This window comes from Lucilia sericata, unplaced genomic scaffold (genome assembly GCF_015586225.1).
Source record: "Lucilia sericata isolate MDLA Ls3-8-SP2 unplaced genomic scaffold, ASM1558622v1 Contig000085F_arrow, whole genome shotgun sequence".
Lineage (NCBI taxonomy): Eukaryota > Metazoa > Arthropoda > Insecta > Diptera > Calliphoridae > Lucilia > Lucilia sericata.
Window position 1 is genome coordinate 618,041 of NW_023994118.1, and position 12,013 is coordinate 630,053.

Consider the following 12,013-nt stretch of genomic DNA (forward strand, 5'->3'; position numbering starts at 1 on the left):
AAAAAAAAAAGTTTGTTGTTGTAGTACACACCCTAGAACGATGAAATCCGGAAAAAAATGTATGCCATCCGATTTCTACACTTCCAACTTAAAGTTCTATATAGGTTTTTATCGTGCACAAGATCGTCCGATAGCACTTATATATCATTTTATATATACGTCTATAGTAACATTTTTTGTAAAAAAAAGTTTGTTGTTGTAGTACACACCCTAGAACGATGAAATCCGGAAAAAAATGTATGCCATCCGTCTTAAAGTTCTATATAGGTTTTTATCGTGCACAAGATCGTCCGATAGCAGTTATATATCATTTTATATATATGACCATAGTAACATTTTTTGAATGTTTTTTATTAAAAGGCAAAATCCCAAATATATTTATATTTTATCAGATTTGTTCCTTTCCACATTTATACACATATTTTAATTGATCAAAAATATTTTTTTTAATGTAAATCATGAAAATCAATTTTTTTGAATTTTTTCCACGTGCATAAACACATATTGAAAATGTAAATAATGAAAACGAGTTTTTCGTCTTTTCCACGTGCAGAAACACATATTTGTAAACAAAAATAACTCACCACACCAAAAAAAATGTTTATTTTGTTAAAACAGCTGTTACGGTTTGTTTTATTTTTCGTCGGGTTGTTTTCTTTATGTGCGTCTAAAACACGATACATGTTGTTTTTGTATTGTTGTAGTGATGTAGTCTCCTTTCTAAGTATGCCCTGGCCTTGCTTATAATTAATATAACTTGACCACCACCTTATCTGAATTCACCTTGATACACACTTATACCACCAATTACAGAAACTTTCCTCACAACAAATAAAAACAGCTGTTGGAATTGTGGGTTCTTAAGTAATAAGTTTTGTTCAGGACGATAACAATTATTGGACCTTAAATCGTTATTTATTTTCATCTCAAGCCTAATATATAAAATTATTTGAAAAATTATGAGTAAATGTTGTAATAAAAACATTTTTAATGTAAGATAATGTAGTTTCTTAGTATACCAAAATTCTAATATAATGTTTATTGTTGCAGTATGTAAGAAAGTATTCTTCCAAATCAGAACAGAAATTGAAAAGTTTTCACGACAAACCAGACCCTCATTTAATTAAATATGACTACATAGGACCTCCAGATAAGAAATCAAATTTACGACCCTATGTTCGCTGCATCGCAAAACATGAAAGTTTCCTCGATATGCAGCTACGAGAAAAACGAATTGAAGTAGAAGAATGGAATCAATCGTTTTGGTCAAATCACAATAAACGCTTTTATGAGGTAAGAATAACGTGAACAGCGTCCATAAATCCATTCGAATTTTGTTGCTATTTGTGGTTTTATGTTGCTTCTCTAGCAGAAAATAGAATAGGGAAGAGTTATTTTGTCGTGAAATTTGTATACCTACTGCCGTCAACAATTTTGTCCATTTAGGACCATAAAAGTAAACAGATTCATTGATATTGACTGTCAACTTATGCTCATTATGTTTTTTGATGTGTGTGCTCGTAAATGAAATAAATTAATTTATGTCTTGGATGTACAAAACAAATTATTCATATATGTACAAATTATTCATATTATGCATATATGTACATACATACATATGTATTTTTTGTGCTCTTTGCAACAGAAAAATGTTTATACGTTTTTTAAAATAATAGATCAGTATTCTTAGGCCTAACAATATAAAAATCTTATAACTAAAAACTAAATGTATCTCCTCTCAGCTGAGAAAAGCAATGGACAAGTTCCCTTTTTTAAAAAGCGAACGGCAAACTAAAAGTTCGATTTTATTGATGATTTTGATTGAATGCATCAAAACAAATGTCTACAAAAAATTGGATCCCTCCAATCATTAACAAAAAACAAAAGCTCCTTTTTACAAAAACATAAAATATTAAAGGCAATTTTATATACAAAATTATCAACTATCATAAATTACAGGATTCACGGTAACACAATTTGTTTATTAAATATAAATAAAACGACATCTTATTCACATCTAAAAATGTGACAACAGATTTTTCCCTTTTTGTTTGTTTTTTAAGTTAGAGCCAATCTTTAGGTGAAAGATTAGCGATTAAATTAAAATTAATCCTCGAAAGATGTTTTTGAGTACTCAATTAGTTAATTTTGTTTGCAAGTTTAAGCGCCTAATTGAGATGGTTTAATCTTAAGCACGAAATGCAAAAGTGTAAACAGCTGATGCAAAAAAATTAATAAAATTTGTATAAATATAAACATTAAAATATTCTATTTATTGATTAGTATCAATTATGGACACTTCAAAATACATTTTTTTGTTTTTAATTTAAGTTTTCATTAATTTTCATATTAAATTTACAATTTTCTTCTTCTTTTTTTATAAAATATTCATTGTTTTGATAACAAACAGTGACATTTTCTGTTGTTTTGTATAGCAACACTGCGAAGTTTAATATTGTACTCAAAAACATCAAATGGTATTAACATTGGATTAAATTTATTTTTAGATTAACTAACCTAATTATTAATTGCCATTTGATTGCCAACTCAAAACCCCGGTCTTAGTATCCAAACCTAAGATTTATTTGGCCTGTAATTAAAATTATACAACGCCATCACCAATTTTAGCCAAAAAAAACTAGCTCATATGTTCTAATATCATGATGAGCAAATGAGATGATGATGAGTCCCTTTACTCATAGTGAAGGATCATATACATATAAATACAAATCAAAATATATACTTCGTATATATAAGATTATACATATGTATATAACTTCTGTAAAAAACCTCATTAAAGTGCCAAATCTATGGATTTTAGAAACTCAATGATATGAGTGATTTTATCCATCCCCCTCGCTTTCAATGAATTCATAAAGTTGGTTGTGTCTACTAATTGAAGGAAAATTGCTCCGTTGATTCTCATATTTATGACATTTAAAAATGATGTGAGCTCAATCCTCAGTACAATTGCAACTAGTACAAATATCAGAAACTGAGACACCCATTCTATTTTTTTCCCTTTTATAAACCAACAATTTTCTTACAAATAAAAGCCTAATTAAAAGTGGGGAAAGGAATGTAGAAATTATTACAAAATAATAAAATATTTGAAGTACCTAGATCAAATTTTGGTGAAAACCAATGAGATTTACATTAGCGTGTCATTGAAAGAACGTGGTTATTAACATACATATCGGATTTTTACTGCATATACCCAGCAAAAAAAGACATGCAAAAAAGTAGTAAATGCATGGGTTCAACTGATAATAAACTGGTTCATGTTTTTAACATTAGCGAACATGGGTTCGTATTTGGAAAAATAGTTCGGCATTAAAATGAGGGCTTACAACCAAAGAACATTCTTAAGCGAATTTTCATTGGTGCACTCCCCCCTGGGCATGTGTCCATGATGATGGATCCCATCATGGTGTATTGCAATCCCGGGGTATAGAGCACCTCTATACCCCGATGTAAGGTAAAGTCAATATTTCGGGATAAGTTCGGTGCTGTTGCCGAGACAACAGATACCACAGAGGAGTGACTGTGGGACTAATCGTTGGAAATGAGTTGGTGTTAATTGTATATGGTACGGGATGAATGTGGGGTATGCGGGCCTCACCCACCCGTTTACCTAGAATAATCGTGTGGTATGTTTTTCTCTTATGAGGATGAATGAGAAGTGTGCTGGGTTGAATGATGATAGATGAAAGGTATCATATACAAATGATACCATTGAATTTTCCTTCCTTGTCCAGATATGTTCAGAGTAAACTCTATTCATATCAGGATTACCACAGTGTGTCACTGTGAGTAAGAACAAAGTCTCGGCTTAATTGATGGATTAGTACTTCGGTCTAACGGTTACGTCTCTAGGTGCTGTTGCCGAATCAACAGAGGCCATTCCATCTGCGTGGTTGTAAACGGAAGTGATGTTTTACATCTCAGAAGTTAAACAACGGGGCAGCAATGGTCAGAGATTATATAGCTCAAGTACTCGAGCAAAGTGCTTGTACGTGGACTGGCTTAGCCATGTACAAAAATTGCTACCTGATTTCTTCATTGAACATTTGAGTCGTCACAAAGCTCACCCAGTGGTTGAAAAAGTCCACCGTGAGATAGGCCAACACGGCAGGTACTCACGTAAAGCACTTCGACATTTCTTTCATTGGTGCACTATATATGTATATTTTAAAATGCATTATTAAAGGTATTACGAATTATACAATATTATACTATAGGATATATCCCAGCAAAAAATAATTGATGTCATACTTTACAAACAACCCAGCAAAAAAAGTGTGGAAAAAAATGTAGAATTTTCATCACAACCCAGCAAAAAAAGTGAGGAAAAAGAAGTAGAATTTGGTGAAAAACCTATGAATTTTACATTAGCGTGTCATTGGAGGGATGTTGTTCATTTTTGACAACATTGAACTACATCTAATCTTATTCATAGATGCAGTAAAAATCCGATATTTGGATGTCAAAAATAAACCACATTCTTTCAATGACACCCCAGCAAAAAAAGTGTGGAAAAAGATGTAGAATTTTCATCACAACTAGTAACCCGAAGTGCTTCAAATTCAGGTGAAAAACCTATGAATTTTACATTAGCGTGTCATTGGAGGGATGTTGTTCATTTTTGACAACTTTGAACTACATCTAATCTTATCTTTAGAAGCTGTAAAAATCCGATATTTGTATGTCAAAAATAAACCACATTCTTTCAATGAAACGCTTATGTAAATTTCATTGGTTTTTCATCAAAATTTGAAGTACTTCGAATATGTTGTTTCCCAGCAAAAAAAGTGTGGAAAAAGATGTAGAATTTTCATCACAACTAGTAACCCGAAGTGCTTCAAATTCGGGTGTAAAACCTATGAATTTTACATTAGCGTGTCATTGGAGGGATGTTGTTCATTTTTGGCAGCTTTGAACTACATCTGATCTTATTTTTAGAAGCAGTAAAAATCCGATATTTGGGTGTCAAAAATAAAACACATTCTCTTAATGACACGCTTATGTAAATTTCACTACTCTTTCACCAAATCTTGATGTACTTCAAATATGTTATTTGTAATGATTTTTCCACATCTCTTTCCTCACTTTTAACTGGGGTTTCATTTGTAAGGAAATATTTGGTTTATAAAAGTGAAAAATATGTAATCGCATTTTAAGATGTGATTAAGATGTAGTTTGTAAAGTATGACATCAATTATTTTTTGCTGGGATATTTTATAAAAAAGAAGAAGACAATTGTAAATTTAATATGAAAATTAATGAAGACTTAAATTAAAAACAAAAAAATGTATTTTGAAGTGTCCATAATTTATACTAATCAATAAATAGAACATTTTAATACTTATATTTATAAAAATTTTATTAATTTTTTTGCATCAGCTGTTTACACTTTTGCATTTCGTGCTTAAGATTAAACCACCTCCATTAGGCGCTTAAACTTGCAAACAAAATTAACTAATTGAGTACTCAAAAACATCTTTCGAGGATTAATTTTAATTTAATCGCTAATCTTTCACCTAAAGATTGGCTCTAAAAGGTTATGTATTAAAATTACCTTAAAATTCATGAAAATTTTCAAATTCTTTTGAATTTTTAACTTCGAAGCTGTGAAATGTTATAAGTTGGCATCAAATGAAACAAAAATGCCACTTTTAACGAATCCTTGTAATTTATAGATTATTTTAACAGTTTTAGAATTTTTTCAAAGAAAAATTCCAATTCCCGAAAACCTTTATGAAAACAAAGAAGCCTTATGCCTTCCATGTTTTGGCCTATTTGACCAACAAAAACCGATTTAAATTTAGTTGAAAATGTTAAAACTTAGTATTTTTTAATGTAACTTACGCCCTTTTGGGTTTCAGAAAAAAACAAATTCTCAAGGGCGTAAGTTTCATATCTCCGTAAGTTAAACAAAAACTGCAAATTTTTCTTGAAATAATAGTTTGTCAATAAGAAATAAGCTTAACTTGAGAAAATGTTGAACATTTTTGGTATATTTATCATTTTAGACGGTTTTTGCTTCTACTGAAAAATTTGTTGAATGTAACTTAGGGCTTTTTGGATTTCATATGACGATATATAAAAAACTACCGCTCCGAAAGCAGTTTATAAAATGCTCTTTTTTTAATTATTTTAATTATTTTCATAAAAATGAATACCATTATCTAAAATATGCAATATTATAGCGATTTATTAAAAACACAAAAACAAGGTTGTGAAGAACAATTTTCTGTTTAAGATAATGTAATAAAAAAAGCAAAACTGTTGCCAAAAATACTTATTTTTCTCATCTTAAAAATTATATAATTATACAAAACTTCATCTCTTTTGGTGCGGTAACTTTTTTAGTGAAGGAATAACATGCATATTAAAAAGATCGAAATTTTAGATGGATTTCCATATGGTTAAACTTTTCATTTAAAATTAATTTTGGACTGAATTTTTGCAACGTAAACATGTTAACATAATAATTTCTGTAATGTAGTCTTTGTATCGTCAATACACATTTTGCTGATGCTTCTATAGCACGTTGCTGTCAAACTACAGGTCACAATTTTCAAGATAAAAAATGTTCTGACTTAAGAACTAAACATATTCTAGCTAGTTGAATTTTCTCCATTATTTCATTTAATCCCACAACGTCAATTCCTCCAATTTGAATACTTAAATAAGTTTGTTCGGTCAATAATGTATCTCCCAAACATTACAACAAAAATCATATTCTACTCATAACTGGTTAGAAAATCATATGGCCGGCATTACATACTATATTGTCATTCCTGTTTTCATTTTAAAATCGGTAGACGAAACCAATAATATGCTTAAGAATTTTAAATTTTCTTGATATTTCTTAATCTATATCCAGCAAAAAAAGTGTGGAAAAAGATGTAGAATTTTCATCACAACTAGTAACCCGAAGTGCTTCAAATTCAGGTGAAAAACCTATGAATTTTACATTAGCGTGTCATTGGAAGGATGTTGTTCATTTTTGACAACTTTGAACTACATCTAATCTTATCTTTAGAAGCTGTAAAAATCCGATATATGTCAAAAATAAACCACGCTTATGTAAATTTCATTGGTTTTTCATCAAAATTTGAAGTAATTCGAATATGTTGTTTGTGGTGACTTTTCTACATCTCTTTCCTCATTTTTAACTGTGTTTTCATTTGTAAGGATATGTTTGGTTTATAAAAGCGAAAAGTATGCAATCGCATTTTTAGATGTGATTAAGATGTCGTTTGTAAAGTATGACATAAATTATTTTTTGCTGGGTTGTAGTGACTTTTCTACATCTCTTTTCTCATTTTTAACTGTGTTTTAATTTGTAAGTATATGTTTGGTTTATAAAAGCGAAAAGTATGCAATCGCATTTTTAGATGTGATTAAGATGTCGTTTGTAAAGTATGGCATCAATTATTTTTTGCTGGGACGCTTATGTAAATTTCATTGGTTTTTCATCAAAATTTGATGTACTTCAAATATGTTATTTGTAGTGACTTTTCAACATCTCTTTCCTCACTTTTAACTAGGTTTTTATTTGTAAGGAAATATTTGGTTTATAGAAGCGAAAAATATGCAATCGCATTTTTAGATGTGATTAAGATGTCGTTTGTAAAGTATGACATCAATTATTTTTAGCTGGGTAGTTCCCACATCTAAAAATGCGCTTTTCGCTTTTATAAACCAAACATATACTTACAAATTAAAACACAGTTAAAAATGAGAAAAGAGATGTAGAAAAGTCACTACAAACAACATATTCGAAGTACTTCAAATTTTGATGAAATTTACATAAGCGTTTCATTGAAAGAATGTGGTTTATTTTTGACATACAAATATCGGATTTTTAAAGCTTCTAAAGATAAGATTAGATGTAGTTCAAAGTTGTCAAAAATGAACAACATCCCTCCAATGACACGCTAATGTAAAATGCATAGGTTTTTCACCTGAATTTGAAGCACTTCGGGTTACTAATTGTGATGAAAATTCTACATCTTTTTCCACACTTTTGGGTACCCAGCAAAAAAAGTGAGGAAAAAGAAGTAGAATTTTCACCACAAATAACATACTTGAAGTACTTCCAATTTTGGTGAAAAACCTATGAATTTTACATTAGCGTGTCATTGGAGGGATGTTGTTAATTTTTGACAACTTTGAACTACATCTAATCTTATTCATAGATGCAGTAAAAATCCGATATTTGGATGTCAAAAATAAACCACATTCTTTCAATGACACGCTTATGTAAATTTCATTGGTTTTTCACCAAAATTTGATGTACTTCAAATATGTTATTTGTAGTGACTTTTCAACATCTCTTTCCTCACTTTTAACTCGGTTTTTATTTGTAAGGAAATATTTGGTTTATAGAAGCGAAAAATATGCAATCGCATTTTTAGATGAGATTAAGATGTCGTTTGTAAAGTATGACATCAATTATTTTTTGCTGGGTAGTAACTCGAAGTGCTTCAAATTCAGGTGAAAAACCTATGAATTTTACATTTGCGTGTCATTGGAGGGATGTTGTTCATTTTTGACAACTTTGAACTACATCTAATCTTATTCATAGATGCAGTAAAAACCCGATATTTGTATGTCAAAAATAAACTACATTCTTTCAAGGAACGCTTAAGTAAATTTCATAGGGTTTTCATCAAAATTTGAAGTACTTCGAATATGATGTTTGTAGTGACTTTTCTACATATCTTTCCTTATTTTTAACTGTGTTTTCATTTGTAAGGATATGTTTGGTTTATAAATTCAAAAAATATGCAATGGCATTTTTAGATGTGATTAAGATGTCGTTTGTAAGGTATGACATCAATATATTTTGCTGGGATGTTCTATGTGAAATCAACACACAACAACAAAAAACTGTCAATATTTTGAGTTTTAAAAAATAAATTAAGCAATTTTAAATTTTAATAAATATAAAACACTGAAAAAATATTTGAAGACTTTTATAAATGAAATTTGTAATCTTAAATGTATTAATTAAAAAAAAAATATTATAATAATAAAATTTACTATTACTTCGACCAATATTACACAAAATATTTTGTGCAACTATCTGTGCCTCGTTTCTGTGACTCTCGCATCGAGAAGTTTCTCGCATGAAACAGTGAAATTGAAGAAAAAACACTCTGAATTGAAACAAAATATCATTTCTCACTTGCAAGTGTTTCTGTAAGAAAATTTTGTGAGAACTATCTGTCATTTATGTTTTTTGATGTAAGTTATTGGAAATTTGTGAGTAAAAGTGTTTCTGTAAGAAAATTTTGTTTCTCACATGAACTGTCAAAAAACTCAAATTTTAAAACGGCGCGGAAAGTAAAATTTTAAGTAAAAAAATTTAATTTAACCATGTATTCTATGAAATAATGAAAAAGTAATGTTATATTTTATTTATTTATTAAGATTAAAATAAATATTGTTTAGTAAGTAATTTTTAGAAAAAAGGAGGAATTTCGGATATACAGAAGCAAATGCTAAAAAAGTACGTGGGCGTAAACTTAGAATTTGCCAAGGCGAATTTAGTGGGATAATTTTTCGAACAATTTTCATTTAATTTCTATATTTTTTGTTTATTTATTCTTTGTTTAAAAATTTGTTCGGCAATTTTTGTTTTCTTCTTTTAATTTTTATTTTTTTGACAACAGTTTTATTGGAAATTTCCAATAAATACGTAATTCGTGTACCCTCTTCTTACTTTAAGTTACAGAAACACTTTTTACTCACAAATCGAGAAACGATGGAATTTTTTGTTTCACACTTCTCGATGTGAGAACTTCTCACTAAAAGTTACAGAAACGGGGTACTGGGCGCCTGTTGTGTAGTGAAAATTATTACCCCGTTCACATGATGCAATTATTCGTAATTCACGCTCTCATTCATCATTAAACCCCCAATTACATACTGAATGACATGATTGGCCATACAAAATTTCAGCTGCGAATTACACAAGCTGTACGTAATTCAATTTGAATTACGTACGAATTACGAATGAATGAGTGTCATCTCTAACTTATATCGGGTATTTATCATAATCAGCTGTTTGTTTTCATTGGTTGGAGACAAATGAAAAGTAAAATCAGAAAAAAATCAAATAAATAGAAAATATATATACACAGAAAAAAGTTTCAGCATAAATATTATGAACTGCTTTCATTATTTAAAGTTAATAATATTTAAGAATAAGTTCCTAAATTGTATGAATTTTATAATTTCTATTTTTTCAAACATAATCTAGAAGCCTTGACTTAAAATATTTCAAATTTATTTTTATTTTTCTATTTGTTAAAAAAATGTTTGAAATTTTCGTTGGAAAATTTTGTATTCTGTATGATTTTTAGATTAAAATCGATGAAATGTGCACATATTTGGCGGCATTTTATGAAGAATAGATGCTAAACTATGTTGGATGATGTTTTCTTGTTTAACATTTTGTTTTTCTGCATTTCAATTTATATTTTTTTATTATACAAAATTCGCTAATAAAGGATTACTATCTACTAAATATGGAAACAGATTAATAGATAATGAACTTTTTTGCAATTTTACATGAATTTCGTAGAAAAAAAGTAAAAATTTAAAAAAATTCCGTCATGTACAAGTTCATACATTTTATGAACTTTTAATATTTTGAATGAAAATGGTTTGGGAAAAAAAAAGTCATGTTCGATTCATACAATATATTACAAAATTCATTCATGTTATGCATTCTTTTTTTCTGTGTAACTTAATTTGTTAAAATAATTGTTACATTATTTTTGTATCATAGACACACACTAATATTCCAAAAAAAATTACAAAATAATGAATAAAAAAAACAACATGGCAATGAACTGTCAAAACGAATTACGAATGTGTCGTATAAACGGTTTAATTGGCTATCGTCTTTCAGAGGCCGAATTAAGTAATTCAACTGCTCTTGTGAACTTGGTATAACACTTCTGAAAAAAATCGTACTAAAACGTATTTAGAATTAGGTTTTTTCTTAGAGAGAAACAACAAACTTAATTTAATAAAATTTTATTGTGTATAAATATGTATATAAAATTTATAATGAAAAGGAGTTATTCTTTTTATTTTCAGGAAAAACAAGACTTCATAAGGTTGCATAATCTGTCTGGAATTCAGGATATTTCTGCTGACAAGATGAGCGAATTTTACAAATCGTTTTTAGATAAAAATAAGAAAGTTCATATTTTATATAATATATCATGGTACTTAAAAAATTTTGAAATTTTGGTACTCGCTTTTCAGGTTGCAGTTAAAAATGGTATTAAAAAAATGAGAAAATAAATAAAATTGTTACTTATAACATAGTCGCATTAGAAATGCTAACGGTATAATTCTTAAAAACAAGTAAGAATGTATAGTCGGACATGGCCAACCATATGATACCTTACTCCAATGAGTATGTTATAAATGTGAATTATTTTTAAATAATATAAGTGTTTCGGCGTCAATCCCAGATCGAGTTCAAACCAAATAAAAATACAACGAATTATATTTTCAAAAATTAAATAAAAAAATAATAAATCTTATTTTTATTAATTTACCTTTGTAAATTATCTTTTTAATTAATTTCCAGAACAGGTAGAAGGGCCTGTTCGGAAATGAATCACAGCGTTGTAATAAAACCTCTTTTCACTACTTCTTCATTAGCATTTGAAGTCATTATTTTAACACGGCGATGTCATTGGATTGTCATTCTCTTACAAAACAGTTGTTGAGAAAGTTGTTTTGTTTTTTAATAATAAAAAGAGCCAGCTAGAATACGAACCAGGGACTTCGATTTGTTAGTCAACCGTTCTACTCACTGCACCACTGCTTAGCTATTTTATTAGCTTCAAATAATAGTTTTCACATACAAATTTTATTTTGTTTTCTTTTTTGTAAAACACAATTCTTAACACGCAATTAAATAACATGTGCAAACAAAATGACAAAGCCGAAAATAAAGTACTTCTATATCAGATTA

The 12,013-nt window shown here is 28.9% G+C and overlaps 1 protein-coding gene across 1 annotated transcript; it reads left to right on the plus strand.

Annotated features, from left to right (window-relative positions):
• Positions 1-794: 794 nt before the first annotated feature.
• On the plus strand, positions 795-11,567 carry LOC119599713 (COA8 family protein CG14806, mitochondrial). Its single transcript, XM_037949609.1, has 3 exons — positions 795-992; positions 1,051-1,293; positions 11,122-11,567. The coding sequence occupies exons 1-3, from the start codon at positions 960-962 to the stop codon at positions 11,329-11,331; spliced, it is 486 nt and encodes a 161-aa protein (XP_037805537.1). The 5' UTR covers positions 795-959; the 3' UTR covers positions 11,332-11,567.
• The last annotated feature ends 446 nt before the right edge of the window (positions 11,568-12,013 follow it).

What these genes read in the sequence shown, in the direction of transcription:
- LOC119599713 (XM_037949609.1), top strand. Translation starts at nt 960, where the DNA reads ATGAGTAAATGTTGTAATAAAAACATTTTTAAT. An exon ending in GTAATAAAAACATTTTTAAT is followed by an intron (nt 993 to 1,050) that starts GTAAGATAATGT and finishes TTATTGTTGCAG; the next exon opens with TATGTAAGAAAGTATTCTTC. An exon ending in ACAATAAACGCTTTTATGAG is followed by an intron (nt 1,294 to 11,121) that starts GTAAGAATAACG and finishes TTTTATTTTCAG; the next exon opens with GAAAAACAAGACTTCATAAG.